Source organism: Phaseolus vulgaris, chromosome 7 (assembly GCF_051622355.1).
Source record: "Phaseolus vulgaris cultivar YP4 chromosome 7, ASM5162235v1, whole genome shotgun sequence".
Taxonomy (NCBI): Eukaryota; Viridiplantae; Streptophyta; class Magnoliopsida; order Fabales; family Fabaceae; genus Phaseolus; species Phaseolus vulgaris.
Window position 1 is genome coordinate 49,642,755 of NC_143504.1, and position 27,664 is coordinate 49,670,418.

Here is a 27,664-nt window from a genome sequence, read left to right on the forward strand (position 1 = left end):
ACGATTGGCTAGAAGCATAAGACATTTGCAAAAATTGAATGTTATCAAATTACAAGCCATAAAATGATCGGAGCCTAACCTTCACTCCATTCCCAGGGGCCTTACCTTTCAAAAGATTATTCTCCCCTTTGCTTTTTTATTGCACAATTTGAAAAACAAAGTACTAGAAATATTGGTCTTAGCAACATAAGTTTGGAAATATGAATTCCCGAATGTTGTATCAGAATGCTAACTTTTGCAGGTTAAAGGAAGAAAAGTAATAAACTTATGAAGCTCTCATGCATTTGAAGTACTCGGATTGATCAATTCACAAGGTTGCCTGTGACATCACTGAAGACCTTCAAGGATGGCTTGTCTTCAAAATTCCAGCCGTGCAGAGAAACTCGAGGAGTGACACCTGGAGGGACCTCAAAAGAAATTTTAATAGTCATGGTCTCTCCTGGCACAAGTGAAAAATAGTTATCTGAGTAATGAACAGGGAGAATTCGTGTGTCTTCCCCCTCCTTGTGGTCTTTATTCGAAGCATGAACAGAAAAATGAAGAAAGAATGCAACACCTATATCTTGCCCATTAATTTCAGAAACCTTCAAACCCTCACTTTTCCTGGCAAAGCATTCGTGTATCCTCGTAAGCCAACCAACTTGCTCTTTTCCTCGCACACTGTTTACGGTTTCCAGTTTTTGTCTACCTGTTGAACCGTGCTCCAATGTCAAACTGTTTGAGTCTGGTTTCTTAGATGTGTTTTGCACACGCATTTGAAGTTTGTAGGTAGATCCTTGAATGAAAACCTCGGATGTTATCTTGAGTGGTATTTTCTTCTCCCTATACGGCTCTAGTAGTTTATAATCTCCACCAGGAAGATGCAACCAATAAAAGTTTCTAGATAAAATTTTATTATCTGACATGTTGTAGAGTTTGAGAAGAAGAAAGTAGACTGGCTTAGGATTTTTTGACTTAGGATACTTCATCTCAACAATAGGTGTTACATTTTTTGGCAGTGCAGTGAGATTTTCATGAACTTTGTAGTGTGGACATGTGCCTTCAAGGTCCCACACCGAAACTTCCATAGCTACATTAGACAATTCTTCTGATGTAGTATTCACTAACTGTTTAAAGAAGAAAAATAAAATGCTATAAAACCTTTAAGAAAGTATTCGTCATTGGATCATCAAATAACTTGCAAAGGAAATTTTGATTATTCCAAGTTTTACCTGTTCAGTACTCTTATAATCCCTTTAACTTGCTAATTTGGACTGCCAATATAAATTAAAAAATGATTCTTTGACACCATATAAAACAAAACACTTTCACTTTCCAACTTATTTTAATAATATAATAATATATATTAAAATATGATTAAAATAATAATATAATAAGTTATGAAGTGGGAGTATTTTTTTTAGTGTCAATTTTATTTTCAATTTATATTGCGAGAAAAGAATTTTGCATTGTTCAATGATATTTCTATTTTTATTCCAAATTCAAAAAAATAGAAGTTCAATGTCGATGCTTACCTCTATAAAATATGTAGCCAGATTAAGCTGTACATGAATTGGCTCTGCAGCGCATCGACAACCATAAAAACCTGCAGTTTGGTCAAGAAGATGATCATAAAATTGACCTCTCAAACCAGTCCAAGGATTTTGTGTCTTCCAAATTAAGACTCCTGTATATTTTTTCCACATGTGAGAAGTCCATCCCTCCAGAAGAGCTCTATATTGTATGTAGTTAACTAGTTGAGCCTGGAAAGATTATAGTATAAAAAATAGAGTTAACAACAGAACAACAAAGATAAGAGGATTGAAAATGTATAATGAATGATCCAGCTGGATAAAGTTTTCATACCTTCAAGCAAAAATCATCAAGATCTTTCACATCACCATAAAGCTGAATTTGATCATTAACCTTCTTGGTTGGGTTTGAATATGGAATGTATTTATGATATTTCCAGAAGGGATTTGGAACTTCTTCTACATAACCACTGGAAAGTTTCTTAAACAGTGGTATTTTCCATCCTTCTGAAGGCATTGTTGCTCTTATGGTAGCAGCAACTGGCATTCCTACAGAACCAACCTCAGGGTTGAATCCATACTTGTAAAAGTCATCCTTAAAGAAATCTTCAGGATTTTGAATTTCATAAGGTCCATCAGTGAAGTTCCCTTCCCCATCTGCAAACCCATCCCATAATGATCCTTGTATGTAAATTCGCGTGCCATCAAGATATTGGCTAGGATCCCCCAACCCTTCGGACAAGCCACCTACAGGTTTTTCCTTTTCTTCTGCATGTCTGAAATAAGGATGAAGTTTCAGATCATTTTTCAGCGCCATATTTATATCATGTGGTGGAGTTTGTTCATTTCCACCCACCCAGAGGGCAAGACTAGGATGATTTCTAAGAAGCTTGACCGTGTCTCTTGCACAAAACAAGAAAAGGTCATGGTCCAGGGGACCATTTAGATTTGATACAGGGATACCACGTCCATCCACATCCCCGGTAATCCAGAATTCTTGCCATACCTACAACATTTACCAGCAATATGATCAATTATCAAAACTAAAACTGCACTTATGTAAGCCAAGTTTTATAGAACGTAACATAGTGATAGAGACTGTAACTCTGCATACATCAGGCCAGACTTTTTTAAGAAGTATACCAAGCCTAGTCTTAAAGCCTATTTGGTTAAAAAAATAAGACTTTAAGGCCTAACACTATGTAGGTAAATATAAATATATTAAACTCGCGTTAATCTGTCTTTATTAATTATTAAACATATTGATCTACAAAAAAATCAAATTTATAATATTATTGAATGATAATGCTATACCGTGTTCAAGGATCTTATTACAAAATGTTTTTAAATTAGTAATTTATTTTGTTATATTGCATATACAGTGTTATATATATAACACATATATACACCCACACACAATGCATATATTAGATGATCATATAAGAAAACTGTAACTATTAATTGACCTATTTAGAACAACAAGTTTTGAGTACTTTAAAAGTTTTATAATAGAACAAACTTTTAAATAGGTTTGTAGACTAGGGTAGGTCTTCGTGCAAGTCAGGTCAGACCATTAAAAGATATATATGACAAGTAAATGTGCCAAACTCGGGCTTTATGTTTTTAATGAAAGTCAATTCAGGCCCTGGCCTACTAAAGCTTGTCGCGACTCAACCTATCTGGTGAAGATGTTTAAACCAGTAAATTTTAGAATGATTATTTGGTCTTGTTGCAGCAACACTCACAACATATTTTATTTGAAAATAAAAGGGCATGATAAGATTTGAACAGAGGCTCTGGATATCCCAATATTGTAATAATCTGATATCATAAATCCAACCTGCTTTAATTATGATGATGGAGTCATTCAATCTAATGCAAACTTCTATATCGATACACACGTACTCAAAAGGAAAGAAACACTAATAATCTACATAGGCACACAGCAAAGGAGCAGTAACGCAGTAAGCGCATAAAAAGTATACAAGAATATTAAGAAGCACATATAAACAAGAATGAATGTCTAATATATCTTACCAGAAGACCATAATAATCACAGTAATGATAAAACTCTGGCCTTTCAGTGAGGCCACCACCCCAGCAACGAATCATGTTGAAATTCATATCTGCATGAAACTTGATATCTGTTTTGTATCGCTTTTCCGAAAGTCGCAGTAGCCCATCAGACAATATCCAGTTCCCCCCTCGTATAAAAATTGGTTCTCCGTTAACTTTGAACAATCTATGAAAAACAAGAAGCAAAACATATGCAAAAGAAGTTTAAAGTGTGAATTAATCCCACTGAGGAAAAAGTAAAATATTATAACATTGAAGGAACACCATAATACCTTCCACCAGTAGCACCATCAATATTGCTTTCAATTTTGCGGAATCCAAAGTGATTGCTCCATGAATCAGATTCACCATATCCTTTAACATCAATGTTAATAATAACATTGTACAAAGATTGCTTACCCATTCCATTTGGCCACCATAAATTGGGCTTGTAGAAGAAGAGCTGCATAAGTAAATCATTAGCCCTTTAAAAGAAGAGATAAAGCTTAAACCCCATATTACGGGAGTTTAACAGGGTCAATAGAAAATGACGCTACAAAATATTATCAATCCAGGATTGCAAATTTCCTCAACTTCGAACGGAAAAAGAAATTTCTGTTTTTTTCTCCAGGAAATGTTCATAAAGAAATTCATTCAGATAGACCTTATAAGTCATACAAACAAGTTTGCACAAAAGCAGCCCAGGGATACTAATAACAAGACAATATATACTCTTTTTTTTCTAGAAGTATATCGTTAATTAATGATTAAGTTCTTCACGTGTAACTCCATGGAGACAGGCTCATTAGGACAGTGGACTAAACTGTCTAAGACTGACCTCAGGAAATGTATATTGCACTCGTGATGTCGGAGGAATTGAAAGATTTTGAGTTTGAAGCTGCTCTACTGAGTGAATGCTCCCCTCGAGTTCTGTTGTCACATGGATACTCAAAGAACACTCAGCAGTCCAGGAGCTCCTGTTTTCCAACTCAGTTGTGGCATGTAGATATACTCTCTTATAGTTGTCAAAGAATGATGACACCAAGTGGGGATCGATTATTTTTACCGGCTGCAGCAAACAGACACAGGAATCATCCTACCAAAGAACTGCTGGAAGTACAGTCAACTATAAATCGACTCTAAATAAAGCTTGCTCTGATGAACAAAATGTTTAGAATGCATAAAATGCAAAAACTAATAAAGCAATTCTTATGATGTCTTTAGCTCATTACTCTGTATTGTTATTCTAGTTTTTGTTTCCCAGACATCTCAGTGACTTCCCAAAAATGTATCTAATCATTTATTCGATTGGATCTACAGGAGTTCAGAGGTATTTAATCATGAATTGAAGAATATATGAAAACCAAAACTCTTTTTCTTTTGGAGTTAAGAGCAAAGGAAAAAGACAGTACATAGAAAAAAAATAGAAAAATGACGAAGATGAAAGAAATTTGATAGTTGGTAAATTTTAAGTGCATGGGGAAAAAAATACGTTTATGAAAGGATCCAAAGCAATTAATACATACAACTCACCCCAGTAATAGAAATGGAAACCTCATCCCATATTCCGGTATTCCTATCTCTGCAATCATATTTAACACTTGCATTAGTTATTGATATACAGTTTGCTTTATATTGCATCTTCAGTCGACAAGCAATGCCAAACTCCTCTATATTTTGTTTCACTTTCTTTTCCTTTTCAGTGCATGGAAGGACATCATAAAGTCATAAAAGGAAAATACAAACAACATATCCAAAGGAAATTCCAGTGTCATATTAGATAAACATGTTATACATTGATGCCTTATTTTGCCTTTTCAGTCTAAATTCTCTTCTATACAAACTTTAACTGCGAATACAGCTTAGTGACAAAGTAAAAGTGTCTCCATTTTGTTAAAAAAATGAACATTCTGATTTTTCAATCACATAAAAAATATCAATTTCATTGATTATAATGACAAGGATATTGCTAGTTTGTTACCGTAACCTAGCTAACCGAAAAGAACTCCGGTGGTTTCCCATTCAAGTAGTAACAATTTCACCTTATAGGAGCCATCCAATCCCAACCTTGAACATATTGTGTGGCCACATCCTTTCCTATCTACACAAAAAGAACAAAATAAAAGATAAATTGTATATTCCGCATGCATCATCATTCACTCTTCTTTCCTAGTCTTACTTCTTAAAATTCAATAAACTTTAGAAGTTATCGACCACTAGAATCTACAATTGACACACTGTCATATAACAGGAAATTAAATAATCGAAAAGGACAAAATTAACTAATATGATTTATAAATTTAGTTTCTGACCTCGTGATCACCACCTTGTCCTCCCTGAGGAGGAATTCTCCCAGGATGATCCGGAGGGTGAACAAGAACCGCAAGCAGGTTAGTACCATCAGAATGAATAACATTAGTGACATCAAGAGAATGTCTCCGAAACATTCCTTTGGGGAGTACCATCTTGTGCCCATTTAAATAAACATCAGCAGAGTAATTGATTCCTCGGAAATTCAGATCACAGTGCTGATTACCTGACTGTAAAGGCAATGTCCGTCAAACTCAAAAAAAAATGAATAATCAAACCAGAAAGCATCATATTTGAATTAAGCTCACTCAAGTAGCAGCCCATAAAAATTGAAATAAATATGAAAGCACTTTCGAAATTTCAGATATAAAATTGCGTTATAAGAGAGAGCAGAATAATCCTTACCAGCTTACACTGAAAGGTTGTGAAGAACCAGAAGGTGTAGTACTCTCTTCCAGAGTCAGCAATATCTATGATTGCCTCATTTCCTAGTCCATAAAAAGGATCAGGCACCACTTTGTTTTTCACTAAGGTTGCCAGAACACTGCCAATCATTAAACATCATTTCAAGTTAAGAATCAGTATCACCAAGAAAGCACAGTGTGCATGCATTGCATTGCATCCAGAGAGAGAGAGAGAGAGAGAGGGAGATTACGTTCCAGGGACAACGGCTTCCATCCACGGTTGGGCGGAAGCAGAGGGAGGGTGCGTGGTGGTGAGTTGAGTGCCTGTGAAATGAACCTCAGTGGACCTGGCTGCAAGCCATCCCGAATGAAGGGTGACCTTCGCCATTGTTACCAGCAAAACTTGGAATGGAAAAACAAACAAATATCAACACAAATTCACTTCTCTCTTATCCACCATCACTTGTAATAAATATGGTAAAAACGGTTTCACACACAAAAGTCATATCCATTATTTTTTTTTTTCTTTCTATTATTATCATTGTACCGCATATGCTCGAGATGCGAATGAATTTTACACATAATTTTGTTTTGGAAAATGATACTTTTACAACATTAATATAATTTTTGATGTGATGAGTCTAAAAATAAATATATATAATAAAAATATAAATTTAAAATTAATATATAAAAAATATTAAAATTATAATGTAATTGTGTAAAAAATTGTGAATGCGTTATTATCGTTTTTATTTGATGTCATATTAATGTCATATTTGATGTCATATTATTTGATGTCATACTAATATTAATATGGTAATTAAGTGTGATGTACGACTAATATACCATTTATTTTTATAGATAGATTGATTAATGTGAAATTAAAATATTTATTATTTTTTACTAATAAATTAGTACTGACATTCAAAATGTCAAATAACCTTTTGTCAGTATTATCACTCTTGATCAAGAATATACTTTTGATAAAGAAGAATACAATACCGAAAATTATCAGAAATTGACATGGAGAAATAAGTTTCATTAACACTCTTAGCTACTAACACTGACTTCACATTGTTTATGTGGCATTAATTGACGGCGTAGATGTGATATTTGGTGAGAATATGACACTGACTCTATATTATAATATATGACTCGTAGCACACACAAAATTGGTTACTCATGTGTCTATAAGTGGTTACTTATGTGATGTTTATGGTCACCCACTCTTCATGAAAAAAAATGATTTTTTTAATAAGAACCATATATTACATTGGTTAAATGTCTTAACCGATGTAATAACCCTACTAGAACTGGTTACCCAGCCACAGGTTCCTCCACATATACTGACACACGCAAAATTGGTTACTCGTGTGTTTGTAAGTGGTTACTTATGTGACAATGTGACACACGTTGGTTACCCGTGTATCTGTAAGTGGGTACCTATGTGACGTTTATGACCCACCCACTCTTTATGAAAAAAAATCAATTTTTTTTAATATGGGTCATATATTACACCGGTTAGAAGTTTAAACAAGTATAATATGAATTAAAAAATATATATATTACATCGGTTGTTATTAAGAACCGATGTAATATATTCTTTTTTACCATATTTTGAAGCTCGCACTGACACTGCTTATTCGAGTGCAATCTCACTCTATCACGTCATTGTCACGTCTGCAACATCAAATGTGTGTTACCAGTGTGTCAATATATCATGATTTCATCAAAAATTACAAATAATGATACAGACTTAATCTTAGCACTCCATTAAAAACAATTATCATAAAAATTTATCTTTTTAATAATCTTAAGTATAAATTGTGGAATGATAATATAATTATTAAAATATCATTTTTTCCATAAATGTGTGATGTATTTAAATCATGTGTAGTAATAAGTACTAAATATATGTGGATGAGGATGATGATAAAATAAGAATAAAGTATTTTTCAATATTATTTATTAGAGTCTTAAACTTCTCACTCACAAAATGTGGTTAATATATAAAAATTTACAAGTTTTGACATGACTCATGCAAATGAGTATGTATTATAAGAGACTTATTACAACATACATTAAGGAATTTTGTTAAAATTTATGAATGGTTTGACCGATAAAATAAATTTAAAAAAATTATAAGTAATATATTTAAAAAATATTAATCTTTGTCAGTATAAATTAATTTAAATTAAATAATAAATTATAATTTTATGATTTAATAATTTTAATTTTATTCATTTTATTATAATATAAAAAATATATACTAATAACTAATATATAAGTTATAAACATGTTATATAATATACTAAATTACATAAAAATAACGTATAATCAATTATGTTTTAAAAATAATTAATTATATGTTATTTTCTTTTTTCTTCACTTATATACGGACTATTCTTAAGGTTTGTTTATTTTAAGAGATTTACAGTTTAGGTGGATGGAAATGCAGTGATATTCTTCGTTTGGATTCACGGAAAAGTGAAAGAAAGAGGAGTGTGAATAGTATTTTTCATTCTTCTCCTCAAATTACGCAAGCAGTTGTATTTTTCTCATTTACCTCATTTTTTATTTTACATTTTACATGAAAGTAAAAGATTACTTTTTTTTATTGTATAATAATATATTTAACATAATACAAATAAAATAATATTAAATTTATCTAAATATAAATAATAATTATTACATAAATTTAACTATTACAAATATTTAATGATATTATTAATAAAATAATTTTTTCAAATAATGATAATAAATATAAATAAAATAAAATTATTAAATAATGATATTATTATTAATAAATAATTTTATTTTATTCTACTTATATCAAATATTTAATATTATTATTTATTGTTAATAATAAAAATAAAATATAATTATAATATAAAAATGAATATAATTATTTATATAAAAAATAAATATATAAATTAATTAATTAGAATCTTAATCTTTTATTAACTTAAAAATATAAAATTTCAATCCCTCACAAATTTATTATTTTTATGAAAAAAATTCATGTTTAATGATAAGATATTCGTATTTTAAAAAAATATATTCAATGATATTGAAAATAATTACAAAATTTTAATTAACTCAAAATTAAAAAAAATGCATATTTTATTATTCAAAAAAAACAAAAAGTAAATTTGTAAATTTAAATTTTATACCTTAAAAAAAAAAAATCATACATTCACTCCAATGTAAAATAATCTAAACACATTAGACGTGTCAGTTATTCTGCTCTTCAACTACGTTACTTTAGTTAACTTTCTTCACGTCTCATTGCCTCATCTTCCACGTAACCAAACACAAAAAGGTTACTTCTATTATTTTGGTTCCAATTTTAAAAACAAATATTTGTAAGACTCATAATAAAATCTTAATTTTATTAATAAGAAGTTAATGCTAACCACTCTTATTAGAGAGTTTCTAAAATAAGTAATATTATCATAATTGATTCATTTATTTATTTCTCTTCAAATTCCAATTTTTAGTTGGAGTGAGTTATTTAAATTAAATTCTGAAATATTGAGTTATTTTTATCTTTACCATTATACTAACCAATACCTCTTTTTATAATTTATTTTCATATTATTTTTTAACTAGGTAATTTTATGTTTTAATGAATAAAAAATATTTTTTATTTACTGAAATAAGTAATTAAAAAATACTCTCTCCTTTAAACTAATTAAATAATTTTTTCACTTCAAAACAACTATTGTATACATTTTTTGAATATCAGTCTTACAAATATATATATATATATGTACTTTTTTTATTTTTTTAAATTTTGAATCCTTTTAATGTTTTTAAACATCATTCTTACAAAATTATGTATTATTTTTAAAATTGTATTATTTTAATATAATGAAAATGTGAACATGTATTTTTCTAGCTTTTTTTTTAATTTTTATGCAGAAAGTGTATTTGATTTAATAAACTGCAACTTTTTTTATCGTAATTGTAATAGGGAGGTTTGGTTTTTTTATTTTATTTTACTATGGTTTTTATTCTTAGAATTTTACTGCCTCCTTGCATGTGAATTAGCTTTTATGAATTCAATATTTTTTTAAATACATACGTAAAAAAAATTATTCAGACTCCTGTACTAACAAATTATCATTATTTATAGGAACAGGAAAGAGATGTGTCTTTATATTTAAAAAAATAAAATTAATAATAATATTTAAAGAAAAAATAGTAAATAGTACGTATTTAAACAATTCACCCTTACTTTTTTAATTTTAAAATATAACTAAAAATAAGAAAAATTGTATTTTATATATATATTTTGAGAGATAAAATAGAGAAATATGCAAATTCTAATTGTAATTCTGTTTGTGATAAAATATGGATCAATTTGGAATGCAACTATGGTTTTTTCTTATCTGTTTCTATTTTAGAATTACGAAAAACACCAAAAACATTCATAACAATTACAAATTAGGAAGAAATCACTTGATTTTGATTGAAGATTCATAAAAAAAAAAAAAATATTGGAATCAAAATTAAACTAAAATACTGAGAATTTCTTTCACCAAAAGTAATAATTTATACCATAGACTAAAACTTAAAAGTTTACTCACTAACAAGGTTCATCCAATAAAGTAATTAAAAAAATAAAAACTAATCTTTAAAGAGTCTGTAATTATAAAAGATTTGTAAAAAAAAGTTAAATTTTTTAATTCAGTTGTTGACCCTTCGTACTCTCTCATCAGGCCAAGCATCAGAGGGAGTACCTACGCATCAGAGGCAGCGTTGGGACCATGCTAAATGCCAAAAAAAATTGCTTTATCAATTACGAATAGAAACAAGGAATAGTAAAAGCATGCTTCAAATCCTTATCCAATACCAATGCGCCTCTTCTTATCGCATTGGCACTGATTTTTTTCATATAAATTTGCCCACAAGAGCCAGATTAAGATCAAAGGATTAAACGACCTGAAAACTCTAGCATACATCACTCCAAGACATCAAGAGGGATTCTCTCCCATATACAGCCATAGCAACACTTATTGTATAACAACTGTTAAATACTCGATTAAACTCGCAATAGCCGAAACAACATCCTAACTCACTTTTAACCTTGTTCAATGGATGAAGTCATTAGGTATGGAATCCATATGGTAGAATATCCTTAGTTTCTGACATCCACCAAGGAATGAGTATATGAAATAAAATAAATAGATAAACAAAACAGTACACAAGATAAAGAAACAAATCATTTATCAAATTGCTTCACTCAGTAACTACAACATAAAGAAACAAATCATTTAGCAAAACGTCAAAGATTGAAGTAAACATTTAAGAATCGCTGGTTGTCGATATCAAGTTAACATAAATCCATCCAAAATGTAAAATTAAAAAAGCAGATGAAATTTCCTAGGAATCGGTCATTGGCTCTACCGAGACATCACTTCCTCAATAAAACAAAAAAAGATTGCATTTTACCTCTTTCTCTTCTTGTTTCCAGGAGCAGCACTCTTATTGAATTTACCATAATCATTGGTGGTGTCAGCTGTATTCTGCTTTTTCAACCCCTTTTTGCCTCCAAAACCAAATTTGGAGTTCTTACCATCTCTTTTCTTTTGTTTGTTTCCTTTACCAAAGGCTTGCTTTGCCTTACCTCCTGATCGATCCCCCGGAGCCACTCCTGGCCTTTTCTTATTTGACCTCTCAAATACTTTTCCATCCTCAAAGTCAAAAGCCGTATCTGCATCATTGCCATTGTCAGCAAACCCACTTTTTTGCCTCTGCTTCCTCCATTTCTTTACAGATTCTATATCTTGCTTTTTCTGCTTAGCCCTTTCTTTTAGTTTCTGAGCCTGAATCGCTTTAGCCAATTTCTTGGTCTCCCTGGCCTTTCTTCTCTCATCAGCCTCTTCCATCTTTCGTTTCTCTGCTAATAGCCTACCTTTCACCTTTTCCATGTGGACATCTGTCTTTACCATTTCAGCATAATAGTCTGCAGGTCTCAGAAAAGGTAGACCCATTGATTGAAGTTTCTCAAAGGCCTGCCTAGTTCCCTCCAATGCCTGTGTGTAAAATGCAAGTTCTCGTGCCAAATCATCATTGACATCTACTTCTTGCTCTTGATCAACATCAATGGTTAGTTTGTGTATCCAATTCACATTCTCAGGCCAACTGATATCTCCAAGTTTATCTAATAGAGCATCTCTGTTATATACAGCATTTTTAGATGGTTCAGCTAATTTCACATCCTCTTCCTGTTCTGATTCAGAAGACATTTCCTCACCCATATCTTCAATTTCATTCTCAATCATTGTATCATCATTTTCCGACGGCATCACCATTAAACCTATACAAGCATTGAAAAAGGAAAAGAAAGTTCAAATTAAACCAACAAAGTGTCGTATTGTATAGCATTTATAACCAAAACAGAATGTCATTTAAGATATAAGGGACAAAGCTTTCACAACCAATAGATGGAGAGGAGGCACTAAACTCAAATTGACACAAAACCCTAGAATCAATGGGCGAAATAAACCATAATTCGGAAATATTGCTATAAGCAGACCCTAACCAAAATCAACATAATTACATAAATGATAACAAATAAATAACACGCATAATACCATATCAACCATAACAAAAAAAATTCTTATTTCAATTCAAATAACTTGATATAATTGTATGCCTAATGACAAACAAATAATAGCAGACATTGGATCAAGAAAGGAAAATAAATCTCCTTTTATTTTAATAGAAAAAAGCCCAGTGTTCATTCAGTAAAAAATAGGTAGCAAAAGATGTTTCAAAATTTTACATGGTACTGGAACCTAGCACCTAAATGCCCTGTTGACTTAACATTAATCTGCTGTCACTGGCATCTCACAACACAACTACTGAACTACTTCACAACAACGTTTTACAAAATAAATAGAAATATAAGAATAAACATGGTATCACAAAGCGCAAGGGCATGAAAGAAACACTAGTCACTAGCATATAATGGCTTAGTTCATGAACAGTGCAATAGTTGTACAGAGGGCCGTTGTGTGCAGGAGGGATGAATTAAATTTTAGTAAAGAACCCAAATGGAGTAAAGTCCAAGATTTTCAACAGTAAAATCTCAATCAAGCATTCAGAACAAAACTTCATTAAAAAGTTAATCTAGAGAGCAGAAGAACCGATGAGCTTCCTTCAAAGTTCCAAAAATAAAATTCAGCAACCGCAAGCCCTGTCTTCTCAAAAGAGAGGGAAGAAGAGTACTTCTTTTTCCCTTCTCCCCCAAGACCTAAACTTTAGTCTAGAATGACAAAGGCTAATATAAAAAAAAAAAAAAAAAAAAAAAACAGAATTAAACAAACCTTAATCTTTTGTTTAGAACAGGAAATACACATAGGATTGCCCTTTTGATCATTTAAACAGAAAAAAAATAGGCAAGAAGATTGGGGAAATCCACTCCATCAACGCCACTATTTAGTAATAATCAGAGAAAACATAAATAAGTTGAAAATAAAAAAGAACAACACATCCAATCCAACGCAGAACATCGAAAGAAAAAGTGAGGTATGCAAAGCGAAAGCAGAATCAGAAAGCGAAAACCAACCTACCGATGCTGTGAGGGAGGGCGATTGCGACGGCGGCGAAACTGCCCAAACGCGAAGTTGAAGGGTTTTAGTTCAGGGTTTAGGGCTAAATTTGTGATTTTTTTTTTTGCGTTTAAATAATGCGAGTTCGAAGAAAAAAAATACTCGGGTCGGGTCAACATAACTAAACTCGGATCAGTCTTCACTTTTGTGGTATATGGGTCGGGTTCGTTCAGATTTCCTTCTTTACGTACCAACTATTAAATATTTCTATATTATAAATTTTAGATTTAAATATGTTTTTCTTTCTGAAATATAATTATATTTAATTCCATTCCTTAAAAGGATTCAAATTTTTTAATTTTATTTTTTGTATTTCATATTAAGCCTTTTACATAACTCTTTTTAGCTTCTATAACATATAAACCCTGTATATTTTTAGTTCGTATCTAATATTAAAAAATAATTTTAAATAAAAAAATATTATAAATAATTAGTAAAAACATGTTTGTCCACGTTTATCTGTATTCACTTTTTCTTACGACAACAAAAAATAAATAAAAAATCTTATAGTAATTATTAAAATAAAAAAGTAGTAAAATTAAGAAAAAAATGTTCATAAAATATAACTACAAAATAAATAGTTTTTTTCATTATGTGTAGTTAATTGAGATTAAAAGAATAGTTACCTATTTTTAGTAAGATTTACGTATACTATAAAAATAATTAAAAAAAATATTTTTTTATAAATTAAAAATAAAAATATTTATTGAAATAAAAATTATTATGAAAAGAATTACAAAATAATTTTTTTTCTTTAATTTTATAATGTTATAAGTATATAATATTTTAGAATACTTATTATTTATTATAGATAATTTTTATGAATAAGAAATTTAATAAATGAGTTATATTGATAAGAATAAAAGAAATAAAAATTATACAATATAAAGAAAGATCCTCTTTATTAATAGTTGTGGTAGATTAAAAAATAAATATATTTAAAAAAAATTGGAGACCATCCCTACCCTTCATCCATTTCTAGGAATAATTTGAGTCAAGCTTGAATAGTTTGTATTTATAAGTTGCTGATACGACCGGATAACCAATCAGTTGCAAAATTTGTATGCATCTTATGTGTGGGCTCTGCATTATGCACCCGCATAAATTTAAACTGCACTCTCATATAAATTTAAATTCCAATTTTATCTTTTTAAAATTTGTATTTTAGATTATACCATTAATAATATATTTTGTATCTGAAATGTATATTCTAAAAAATATTATTTATTTTGTATTCTAAATTGTATATTCTAAAATATAATCTAAAATACATTTTTAAAGAACAATTCTGACATTTAATTCGAAATTACTGTCTTGACCCAACAACCCAATTTCGCTTCAGAAATCCAACTACAAATGTTGAATATTATGTATGACATGGCAATTTGAACAAACTTTTGAATAAATATTTTAATAAGTATATTACATATTGAACACAACTTGTTTAATGAAAGTTTGTTATAGTTTTATTACAAGAGTAACCAACAGATTTTTAAATATGAAAAATTGATTTCTTCAAAATTGTTAATAGGATTCGTTTTTGTAGTAGAAAAACTTTATCTTTGTATTAGGACGTTTATAAACCAAAAGTCATTCTTATAAACTTTTAAATGAGTCTAACAAGATATTTCTATTTAAATATACTTGTGTAACACAAAATTTAGGATTCTTTTAAATAAGATTATGAATCACAAAAATAAAAAAATATTCTTTAATTTACAAAGTTAAAGTATAAATAAATAAATACAAATATTTAAGTTTGATTTTCAATACATATCTTTATTAAAAATTATAATAAAAGGAAAACAGTAAGATCAAGTAAAATAAAACGTTATATCATAAAGTTTGTTTAGAAAAAAAAATACCTTTAAAAGTTTAAAAAATTGTAAACCTAAAATCTAATAATTTAACATTACAAAACTAATAAAGTAAAACATCATAAAAACAACTTGTTAAAAACACAACAGAAAAGTTAAATTGTTTGTCTATAATTTAAATCCTTGAAAGCAATTTTCATAGTTAGAAATTTATTAATTAATTTAAAAAAGATAAATTAAAAAAATCAACTTAATTTACGTGGCTCTTCTAATTATTTCCATTTTTTCTACAAGTATTTATTAGCAAGTTTATCTAAACTAATTATTTTATTTTTATGAAGAAACAAACAGAAGAAAAACCTCAGCTCAATTTAAAACATTTACCCACTCGTTACAACCAATTCATCTTTGCACTAGATTTATATATTATGCATCATCTAAAACACGGAACATATGATTCTTCAATTTGACGTTTATACATTACAGCTTTAACGAAATAAATTGACAAAACCTGCGGATTTTAATAACACATTTAAAATACAACTCAAACTTCACTTATAATTTTACACTTATTCTAAAAATCTATTCACGTTTATTCAATTTGAAAGGCATAAACCAAATTCACCTTTAATAGTAAATTTATTTCACCTCCTTAATTCATTTTTTCCCGTCTGAATGATTATTAAAAAAACTAAAACCATTTCTATATTAACTTTTTCTCCTACTTTTTATTGTAATATTTTTTACACTAAATGTATATACTGTGAACGATAATTACACTGAATATAACCATGATTTTGAGAATATCTGACAACCTGCAAGACGGAAAGAAATAATTTGTAATCCATACCGCACGAGGTAAAAGGATCTCAATTGCAATCTTCAATGCTTTCATTTTTTCCAAGTTTCCAGTGATTAACTGGACCTGAAAGGATATCTCATTATTTGTGTATTTTACTACTACCATGAGGCCCCTAACAAATAAAAAAGAAACATACCGTAATTTGAAGAAAAAAAATGCTAAATTCCTCCTTGGCAAGCAAAAATTAAAGATAGTGATTTTATAAGAAGTAAAATAGAAATAGCAAACTCTACAACAGGTGGCATAAAAAAGCCAACTGAATGTTGAACTTGACATATCTAACCAGGAGCAGGCTGCATTGACAAAGGTGTCTTTCAACCAGATGCGTTCTTCCTTGCAGAATATACCCTGTAAGCTGCCAGGCCAACTACGACCACTGCAGCTCCAACTGCAATATGATGAGTATGAAAAATCATTAAATGTTGAAACAAATGGAGGAAGCATATAATCGAAAGATGATTGCTTGCTTATCACATCAAAGCTCTAAATAAAGTCTACTCTACTTCTTTATGTGCCTCAATGAGAAACAACTTCAGAACTCAAACGAAAATGGTCGAAACATGCTGAAACCAGAATTACAAAAACACGAAAAGGAGCTCCGAAGACAGGAGCTTGTTATGTATGGATTCAGCGACTCCTTCTCACCACCATTGATTTTGATGATCCATCAGCTAATCCATCCCTAAATTCCAAGCAAAATCTACCCGAGAAGAAACCACCCGAGATGAAAAAATGAATAATAATGATAATGGAAAACTACTATTGTCACAGTCGCTACCATTTCATTCTGTTCAATGACAATAATTCATTGGAAAATTAATTCCAAGCAAACACCCAACCAACAAGAGACACAAAGTAAGATCAACTCAAGTGAAAAATGATAGAAAAAAGGAAATAATAATAATTAAATAAAAAAAAACAGTTCAGATACAATACAAGCTTAACATAAAACCACTGAAATTATGAGAGAACATATGGAAATTAAAGTGAACAACTACACAACACCCGGACCAACATAACCTAAAATGATAAAATGCTTAGCCAAATATACTCAAAAGGTAAACACTTAAATCCTTCGTTCTTTCATTACCTAAAATGTCAATAAGTGAATAATGACCTTAGAAGTGTCCTAATCTAATTTTAGGACATTAAAATAAAATCAAATAATATTCTAATTATATTCTTTTGGACCACCCTCACTTAGACTTTTGTTAGTTAGCAAACAAGACTGAAACTCAAACAACCTTGAGACATAATGTTCGGAATGAGCTAGTCAACCTAAAACTGGCATACCTGAAACAGCCATTAGAGATCGATTAATAAGCCTGTGATACTGCTTGCGGCTTCTTCCAGCTTCAGTTTCTGGAATGCTTAAATGAGGATGCTCAGCAGCAGTTACAATTTTCCGGAACAGACCGTTGAAATCTCCTAACTTGACACTGATTGGTATAGGAGCCTCTACTCCCATATCTTGACTAACCTACAAAACACATGGACATGTCAAAAGTTCCATTGCAGTTGATAAATCTATTGATTGAAATTGCTTATTATCACAATTACATAAGCTAAGATAAAGAGAATACAAAATTTACTTGATAATATGTTCAAACACTCATGACCAAGGTTGTCAGACTCATGGGAGCACAGTAGACTCGACCCGTAAACTCATAAGAGTTTACTTTGTATGAAAAAAATATTTCAACAATAAATTAATCAAAGTATTTAAAACAAAATATCAAAATACTAATAAAATAATTATATTTAATAGTGAATAAGAATAATATAAATTCAAAGTTCATACAAATATTACAAAATATTATAGGATTGCCCTCACTTGAATTTGATCCACTCCCACACATACTTTTAAGAAAACATGAATTTATAAAAAGAATGAAATTAAAAAAAAATCAATTGAAAAGAAAAAATTTCTAAAAATGCAGCAGATGTGTTGTGCCCTTCCCTCACAATTTTCTAATCTTCCAAATTCCCATTCATTTTCAATTAAAAGAAAACCTAACTGTAGAGATTTGTTTTATTTCACTCACAAAATGCAACTCAAAACCCACTGAAACCAGAGAGAAGAGAACACAGAACACGAATATGGGCGTGCACCACTCAGCAGCACTGCCGGCAGTGCAAACAATTAGAATTGAGACCAGCGACGAGAGAGGCGAGGCGACCACAAACGGAGGAGACATCAAACTTTACCTCAATGTGAACCCAAACACGAAGTGAGTTTTCTGAAGCCTAAAACAAGGTCATTTTGGGTTAAAAATAATACCCTTTTGACTCGCCAACTCGGTTGCTAACTCGCGAGTTCAACCGAGTTCACCAAGTTTGCTTCTTGGAAAGGGTGAGTAAAAACGCAAACTCGAACAAGTTAAGTTAACTTGCAAGTTTGATAACCATGCTCATGACTATGATTATCCATCCATTACATATACAATTGTTGCCCATAAAGAGAAAAGTTATGCACTTCAATTATTGATGATAAAGGATACATATACAAAAGACTATATCGCACTTATGTTGCTTTTTAGAGGTTAATTGAAATCATAATTTGAAAAATTGTCATATTCACTTCAAAAGTTCCTTATCCAATAATTATGTACAGTATAAAGTTTATAAACACACAACAACGCAAATGAACAAGTGAATATAAATACCCTAGTTGACTCCTGGATAGCCATTGGAAATGAATCCAGATCATCTTTAGCTGCAACTATCAGGCAGGGCACCTCAAAGCCAGTATCTTCTCCATGACTAGCAATTTCAACCAGGAGTTCAGAAGATGTTCTCCATGAGGATTCATCAGACCTGAAATGAATATCTTGTCAGCTATATACACATATTTTGCAAGCATTTAATGAGTTGTCTACACAACATGATCACGAAATGAAAGTTAATTTAAAATACAGTTTACGAGTTTCCATTTTAATCAGAGATTAATGCATAACATGCAAATCTTGAGAATCTTACTTCTAAGCTGTTTTAAAACTTATGTTTGAAAGTCACAAATGTTAATGGCTAACCAGAAATTATTTCCTTTTCAGCTTATAATCTCTTTTTACGAAGCTCATCCAAATGCATAGCAGATTATTCCAAGCGCTTACGATGCTAAAAATAGCATATAAACTAAAAATATCAGAAACATGTTGTAATGCCTGGAAAACTTTATAAGACCTCTTCTAAATAAGTTATTTAACAGTGAAATTTATCCTCTACTGGTGCATATACTAACAGAGAACAGGAAATAGATATGTGGATTAATGGACCTTCACAAAAGTAAACAAAGATAATCCATAACTTTAATCTCTAATATCAGTGTCACCTGTCATGAACAAAAACTGCAATGTCACATGAGGCCAAAGACTCCTTATTGGACAGGAGCCTCCTAACTCCATCTCCAGGAATCTCTCTCAGCACAACATATTTTTTGTTTTCCTGCAAAAGATAAGATTTACAAGAGACAAAACAAAGGTTCAGATATATAAAATGAATAAAATAGGAGCAGGTAGCAGGTACTGCAACAGGTGAGAAAGACAATTTTTTTGCCCTGTAAGTAGTAGCTATCGAAAGATGTCAACCAAGTATCTTACCATCGAAATATCAACAACATTTACACCATAACGATCTTCATTGGTTGGATTGTAACTTTCAGAATATGGCCTGCATTATTGATTCAACAACAATAAGGTATAAGGTTTTGGAAACTATAACATCAATAAGCTTCAAGGTAACACAAAAAAAGGAAAAACCTTCCAATAAAAGAATTCAATAATGCAGATTTCCCGGCCTTCCTAGGCCCAAAAACAAAGCACTGCAAAACATTTCTGTCTGAATGTTGCTTCTTGCGATCTAAACGCCTCCTCCTGGTCACACGGATAGCAGATGATGGATCACCAGGATAACCAATGTAAATCAGATTCTCCACACTAAAATTTGGGTTTAGAAGTGTCATAAGTGCCCACTGTCCAGAAAAAGTAAATATTTTGTTAAAAAAATTCAATGTCAACGCAAATAAAATGCTATCAGCAATAGTAAGGCACACACACCAGATATATAGTCGTAGAATACATGTTTAAATTATATAAATTAAGGGAATATGTATCAATAATGGAACAAGTAAAACTAAGCAACCTTGATTCTCAATGCATACAAATTCATTGAATTGATAAAACTCCCAACAGCAGCCAACAATTTTTTAAAACTAACATTCAACAAAATGCAGGGTACACAGATAAAGATAAAAGACTTGCTCACCTCTGATAAAAATGCATCTAGCGATAGTCCTCCAAATGCATTTTTTTCTGCAGCATCCTCATATGGAATTCCAATCCAAGGACTGCAATTTAAAACAATAAAATATCATATAACACTGCAATACTTCAACTCCAATTTCTCTCATGACTCCTGACCTGGTTTAACTGAATAACAAAGCTATTTTGAACGGCATTTTTATCAATGTTAAGTTAACCTGATTGTTGAGTGTTATAAGGTAAAATACCAGGTTTAGAGATCAAATTCACAGGAAGAACATTTAATGAGGAAAATTTAGATCAAACTCTAACCATTAGAGGGTTCAGTGTTGAGAAGATAAGAAATTTTAAACAAAATAATACTATGAACAATTCAGAAGTCTTCAAAAGTTCTGAACTAAACCAAGAAAATTTGGATAAAACACTAACCATTAGGACAACAGAAATAGACAGAGCATCAAGTAGACTCCAAAGAGGGATCAGTGTAGAGAAGATAAAAAATTTAAAACAAAATAATACTATGAACAATTCAGAAGTTCTGAACGAAATCAAGAGAAACTCAAAAAAACTTGGGCCCCAAGTTAAAAAGACACTTGAAGCAAGGTGACTGAATAATCTTCAAAAATATAAAGACACAAGCTAGACGGAAGTACAAGCTCAAATGAATAACAAACCAATGCCGAAGAAGCCAAAATAATGACAATCCATCACTGAAAAGAATATGCAGCTTCAAACTATAGAAGGTCTAGGCACTTGAAAATCAATAGTGGATAACTACCTATGGCAGAAGTCATGGCAATTTTTCTAACACACACACACACACACACACACACACACACATATATATATATATATATATATATATATATATATATATATATATATATATATATATATATAAACCAAAAGAAAAAAAATGAAAAATATATCTAGAAACAGCATAATAACAACTTAAAATTCATAGCATTTATATAAGCCTCATAATCTCTTGATAGTCATCACATATAATCTTGAACATAATTCACAAAAACACAAATATTTCATTTTCTTTGACGGTTGCACAATGTTTATGTTAGAATAGTTTAACTTGCCAGAATAGGTTAACTTATTTTCTGTCCAACTCTATATCTTCCATTGTATCTCTAATAATGTAAGAACTTGTATATACACACACAAATAAGCTGAGATCATTTTCTCTTAAACATCATTGCCTCATATTTTCATTCCCAAATTAGTCTCAAGGCAGGTCGATCCCGTACTGTTTGAGAATGGCAGCTCAGAAAACTGCCACTTGACACTGTATATGATCCAGTGTTATCGAAAATTTGTTATGGCGGCACCATGGCGGATTTGCAGCTTGCCGCCACATGGCAATGGCAATGCAGGTTTCTCATGGCAGCAACTTTTTGTATCACGAAATGCAGGTGTGGCACATAGATTGTGAAAAAGGCAGAGAGGCAAAAACAACGGAGTGCGGCAACGCATGAGAAACCCTAATCTCTTATTCAATCTGTTTGTTGTCTTGTTCAACCCTAATATTTTCTTATTATTCTGTTGGGTTATCAACCAAATTATTCAATTTGTTAAAAGGTTTTGGGCCATACCCGGCCCAATGCAAACCTTATAATTTAACCAAATGCTGCCTTTTGGCGCCGCTGAAGATCGCACTACTGCTGCCATTGACACTATCGCTAACACCACCATCGCTGCCGCCTCCAATTGCAAGTCTTTTTCTTTTTTCAAAATTATTCTTGTTCAGCGCCAGCCTTGTTCCAAAAATTTTGTTCTTTTCCACTTCCACTATAATTATTTTCTGAAAAATATACCTATTTTTCATCAACAATAATGGCCAATGAACAGAACGCTTCAAGAACATCCAATAGAAATGACCTGGGTTGGAAACATTGTCATCTGATCAAACTTAAATACAATTGTTTGTAATTATTGTGGAAAAGTTATGAAAAGAGGAATTACTAGAGCCGAAGAACATATTATGGCAAAGAAGGGCAATGATGCTACTTGCACTGAGACTCCAAAAAATGTGAGGGAAGAGCTTTGGAATTATTTAAAGAAAAAACAGCCACCCCTCCATCAATCCTATGTTTAGCTAGCTACAACTTATGATAATAATGAGGGAAAATGAAGTTGAAATTTCCACAGCTAGTAATGATAAGGGGAGAAATAGTGGTGGAAAAAAAGCACCAGCGAATATGTTTTATAGAAATCTAGCTACTAATAGAGATGAGAAAAAAAGAAAAGCTAAGGCGAGGTAATATTAAAGAAGCATGTCACAAAAATTTAAAGGCATTAGTTCATCCATATATTGTTTAATTTTGGTACCACGCAGTCTTGTCATGCAACCTTGTAAGATTGAAGACTTTTCAAGATATGATTGGTGCTATAGGTTCTTATGGACCTCATTTTCAAGCTTCTACTTGTCATGAAATTAGAGTTTCACTTCTCAACAAGGAGGTTGAATACACTAAAAAGTTGTTGAAAGATCATAAATTGTAGTGGAGCAAACACGGTTATTCCATCATGTCAGATGCATGGACTAACCAAAAGCAACAATGTTTGATTAAACATTTTGGTGAGCTCCCTTGTAGGGACAATGTTCATCACTTATGTTGGGATTGAAGAAGAGTCAGATAAATAGAAATTTAAGACATTTATTTTATGTTTTGTTGTTATATTAAGTTTTGAACTTGAAATTTGTGGTGTTTTGATTTTATGTTATTGTTATGTGAATTTAATTATGGTTGTCTCTTTCATTACTTTTGCATTACAATTATATTACTTTTTTTAAAATTATCTATATATACATATTATATTTCTTTTGACCGCAATGCTTCCACCAAAAACCCATTATGGATTTCATTATAATTTCATAATGGGCTTTTGGAGTCCCCAATATTTCTCAAAGTTTAAAATTTAATCTTGAGAAATATATTAAGTATTTATTGAAAAATATAACTAAACTAACTCAAATAAACTTAATTTGAATTTAACAGAAATCATAGTCTCAATTTTATCCAAACAAAATGGATATTGATTGAATCTAATTTAAATCTAAATTCAAACTAGATTAAAAAAACAAATTAACTTGATCCAACTAAATGAATCTAGATTTCAAATTCAATCTATTTCATCAGATTTGAATTGGATATGGATATATATATATATATGTGTGTGTGTGTGTGTATATATATATATATATAGGTTTCACAGGTGAATCAGTATATGGATTGTCCTGATTACAAAGTAGACTCTTACCAAATTTTCAGTAGCTCTCCTAGCTTGTTTTTTTATTTGTCTTGATATAACATTACTCTAAAGTATGGCCAGGCTAAGTGAACTGTAGTCAGCGCACCAGTCAAGGTCCAAGGAAAAACCCCATCAGGTAGGTGGGGGTTGAACATAGCTCAAGTGGACAAGGGAGACTCGGTATTAAAATCTTATAAGTATTTATCTTCTAACCTTTACTCTTTGAAGATACAAAGGATATGCTGATCTGATTTTCTTATTCCTAATATAATTTGAAAATACTTGAAAGCTCTTGTATAACATTGGTTCAACTAAAATGTTATGTTTCAGAAATTTTGTTTCTTGATTATATTGTATAAATATATCCTAAGATTCAGAATACTATAAATATTAAATATATCATGCTAATTCAACCCTAAGAAGACTCAAACTTCTCAGTACTTGAGATTGCTGAAGCATATTACAGTTTCAGGTTGTTGAATTTACCTCGGGATACAATTTACCCCACTTGTGATCAGTTCTACATCTTAAGTTTTGAAAAACAGATCATAGTGCCCCATTACCAATTCAAGAAAAAACTAATGCAGAGTAATCTATAATGGAATGGTAGACAATAATACAACAAAAAGCAATCTACCTTTCAGGGGCAGTAGAAAACAATTCTTCAAGTTCCCGAGGTCGTAACATCCCATCCTAGGGGAACAAAATAATATTGCCCAAAATCAAAAAGAGTTAGGCAAGTTACCATTTGCAACTTACATCATAATAGAATCATCTCATAAAATAATTGAAAAGAAGAATTAACATACCCTATCACCATCAAATGCATCAAAAATTGCCTTTAAAAAATCAAGTGCATCATTTGTCAGCTCCACACTCTGCAGACATTAAAGTCAATCTTAATCAAAACAAGACAAATATACCCAGTCATCCACAAATTGATTTCAGACAGGTATAACAAATAAACCTGTGTCACGCCCAATACACATACATGTTAAATCACAATTCATCCAAAGAAATACCTGATCAGGAGCACGTTTTACAGGTGGAATTAGATCATCAGCAAGTTTGATATCATCATTATATCCAAACTTCCTTAGCACAGTCCATGTTGTCTCAAGACGCCCCTTTTCAATAAAAAGGGCATGAAGAAATAGGAATCCAGTCAAAGTAAGCCCACGTTCATTCACCCCTTCAGACATTTTTTCTTGTACAACCTTCTTTACACCCACAATTTCAGATGGTTGCAAAGGAGCGTTGAAACATTTAACCTGTTGAATGATTTGTTAGCTTCTCCATAATTCATATATATTAGCTATCTTGTCATAAACATAATAGAAAAATGCTTATAATCAAACTCTAAGGTGGCAGACTATAGTACTTGATAATAAATGACTCAATTTTGGTGCTTAAAATTGTCATATTAAAAGGGAAATGCAACCTGAAAATCATTCAGCTCAGCATCACTAAGGGCACCATCTCTGTCATGGTCACAAAGGATAAAAATCCGCTTCAAGGCTCGCACACATCTAGGCTTTAGAGTTTGCGACTCTTGATCAAATAATGGAGCTGTTGGATGAAGAACAGCCTTTTGTGCATAGTAGAAAACTTCGGGGACCTTCAATAAGGAAATTTAATAGGCAATGCATGAAATAAAATCCAAATACGATTGATCAGCACCTTAATATTAAGATATGTCAAGCCAATGGTTGGTACAAAATATACCTGAATATGCCTACATGCTGAACACTCAATGCAAGTTTCAATCTCTCGAAACTGTTGCATTATTGGCGACATCACCTGTTCTAGGCTCACCTGTTGATTTTCATCCCTCAAATCAAGCCTACAACCAACTACTATAACTGGGACTTTTACCTGTTCATTAAATTCAAATATCAACATCCAGGCATACATACACCAAAACTGAAGAGACAATATATTATGCGAATCTGATTAAGCTGTGAAATGAACAGATGTATGCAAGCATGTGCAAGTTAAGTTCTTTTCATAAGAGAAAAGAACATATCTGGTTCTAACAATTTGCAATAATTTGTTTGGGTCATTCCCCATCCGTACTTTATGAATATTTTACTTCTTGCCTCCCTTTTTCCTCTTAATTCCTAAAGAAATATAAAAAGGAGCTCCGGTTGTATATCTTTGAGATGAAAAAATTAAAATAAGATCAGAACCTCTAACTTGCGTAGATGTGGAAGCCAAAATATGCTCAGATTTTCAAGTGTCTCGGGTCGATCACATGCATATGTAAGGACTACTGTGTCAGCCCGCTGCAATTCTTCAGCAACTTTATCACTATCCTCAGCACTGCAATAGCAACAATACCAAAAACAAACAATAGAATGAACCAATGGAGACATTCAGATTTAGGGTAGACATCTACACAACAATAAATAATTTGTGCATGTTTAGCTGGAAACTACTTTTTGAGATATAATAGCCCTTTTTATCTCTCTGGCCAAAATAAAAGAGAGAAAAAACAACATTTTGAAATAAACTGAACCCAAGTCAAATCTATAAGCATAAGAGTACATTTATTTGGATCATTACAACATGGCTCTTAGGGTTCAAGGAAGAAAATGCAACACAATACTACCAAAACGTTAAGAGATTTAACAGCCAATTACAACAATAACAACAAAACCTAGCACTTGAATCACCTGTTATAAGGCCTACGAATCTTAAATTAAAAAGAGAAAAGCATCACTTCAATCATCTTTACACGGTCTTGGGCTCTAAAACTAGAGAAAGAATCAAACGAATCACACATAGGTTATTCCAATCAAGAACCGCGTCATCACTTTACTTAACGAAAATCAAGTCGTACCGGGAGGAGGTGTCGATGATGGTGATAGGTACGCGATCCGGATAAAGATCTTCAGGCAAACGTGTGGGAGGCAATACCGGTGGCACATTCACTGGAAAGTTATCGGCGGCTGCCGTGATGATGAGGCTGGATTTTCCCGTGCCTTGGTCTCCCGCTACGACAATACGAACTCCGGTGCGACTGTGAGGATTGACGGTTCCAGAAGAGGGTTTTGCCATGGGTGATGGGAGCAGCAAAAGTCGAGAACAACCAAAGAGTGAGAAAAAACCCTAACAAAGGAAAGTATGGTGGTGTGCCCTAGAGTAGACGGTGCTTGTAGGTGGCCGTCTGGGCCCTTCACTTCTTCAGCCGTTAATATTTGTAACACCTTTACTTCTCTTGCACCTCAGACTACTGTACCACACTACCAACGGAAATTGGCTTTTTCCATAAACACCTTTCTACGCTATCTCTTCCTCTCAACACACCTTCCAAATGTATTCTTTTGTATAACTTTTTAATTAACTTGTTATTTTATTTCTATTACATATAAATTGTATACTTTTCTACCCCCAAATTAATCATATCATCTTTATACACAAAATCATCACCAAAAACAAATATATCTTTTTATTTTTTCACATAATAAATTCATAACATTTATTATAGATTGTGTTATATAAATTTATAATACACTGAAATAATGCAGTTATGTAATTTATTTAAATCATTTTATTAC

At 31.4% G+C, this 27,664-nt stretch overlaps 3 protein-coding genes across 6 annotated transcripts; all 3 read right to left on the reverse strand.

Moving 5' to 3' along the window:
• Positions 1 to 4: 4 nt before the first annotated feature.
• Positions 5 to 6,756, reverse strand: LOC137829827 (mannosylglycoprotein endo-beta-mannosidase). 3 transcript variants are annotated; one of them, XM_068636782.2, is made up of 11 exons: positions 6,532 to 6,756; positions 6,282 to 6,420; positions 5,879 to 6,106; positions 5,609 to 5,667; positions 5,100 to 5,148; positions 4,405 to 4,635; positions 3,860 to 4,029; positions 3,549 to 3,753; positions 1,846 to 2,517; positions 1,515 to 1,742; positions 5 to 1,106 (listed from the first exon to the last, which is right to left on the reverse strand). In XM_068636782.2, exons 1-11 carry the CDS (start codon positions 6,666 to 6,668, stop codon positions 303 to 305), a joined length of 2,922 nt encoding a protein of 973 aa, XP_068492883.1. In that variant the 5' UTR covers positions 6,669 to 6,756; the 3' UTR covers positions 5 to 302. The 3 variants fall into 3 exon arrangements, with proteins under 3 accessions (XP_068492883.1, XP_068492884.1, XP_090160729.1); XM_068636783.2 differs by having other exon boundaries at positions 5,548 to 5,667; positions 6,532 to 6,725; XM_090304603.1 differs by lacking the exon at positions 5 to 1,106 and adding an exon at positions 1,217 to 1,253 and having other exon boundaries at positions 6,532 to 6,730.
• A 4,739-nt stretch (positions 6,757 to 11,495) lies between these two features.
• On the reverse strand, positions 11,496 to 13,962 carry LOC137829830 (putative rRNA-processing protein EBP2 homolog). 2 transcript variants are annotated; one of them, XM_068636785.2, is made up of 2 exons: positions 13,864 to 13,962; positions 11,496 to 12,605 (listed from the first exon to the last, which is right to left on the reverse strand). In XM_068636785.2, exon 2 carries the CDS (start codon positions 12,598 to 12,600, stop codon positions 11,734 to 11,736), a length of 867 nt encoding a protein of 288 aa, XP_068492886.1. In that variant the 5' UTR covers positions 12,601 to 12,605; positions 13,864 to 13,962; the 3' UTR covers positions 11,496 to 11,733. The 2 variants fall into 2 exon arrangements, with proteins under 2 accessions (XP_068492886.1, XP_068492887.1); XM_068636786.2 differs by having other exon boundaries at positions 13,860 to 13,947.
• A 2,626-nt stretch (positions 13,963 to 16,588) lies between these two features.
• On the reverse strand, positions 16,589 to 27,448 carry MIRO1 (MIRO-related GTP-ase 1). Its single transcript, XM_068636788.1, has 14 exons — positions 26,947 to 27,448; positions 26,294 to 26,426; positions 25,830 to 25,979; positions 25,546 to 25,722; positions 25,127 to 25,375; positions 24,914 to 24,982; positions 24,742 to 24,797; positions 20,845 to 20,926; positions 20,340 to 20,551; positions 20,181 to 20,250; positions 19,913 to 20,025; positions 19,248 to 19,398; positions 17,875 to 18,061; positions 16,589 to 16,969 (listed from the first exon to the last, which is right to left on the reverse strand). Exons 1-14 carry the CDS (start codon positions 27,162 to 27,164, stop codon positions 16,896 to 16,898), a joined length of 1,941 nt encoding a protein of 646 aa, XP_068492889.1. The 5' UTR covers positions 27,165 to 27,448; the 3' UTR covers positions 16,589 to 16,895.
• Between the last annotated feature and the right edge of the window lie 216 nt (positions 27,449 to 27,664).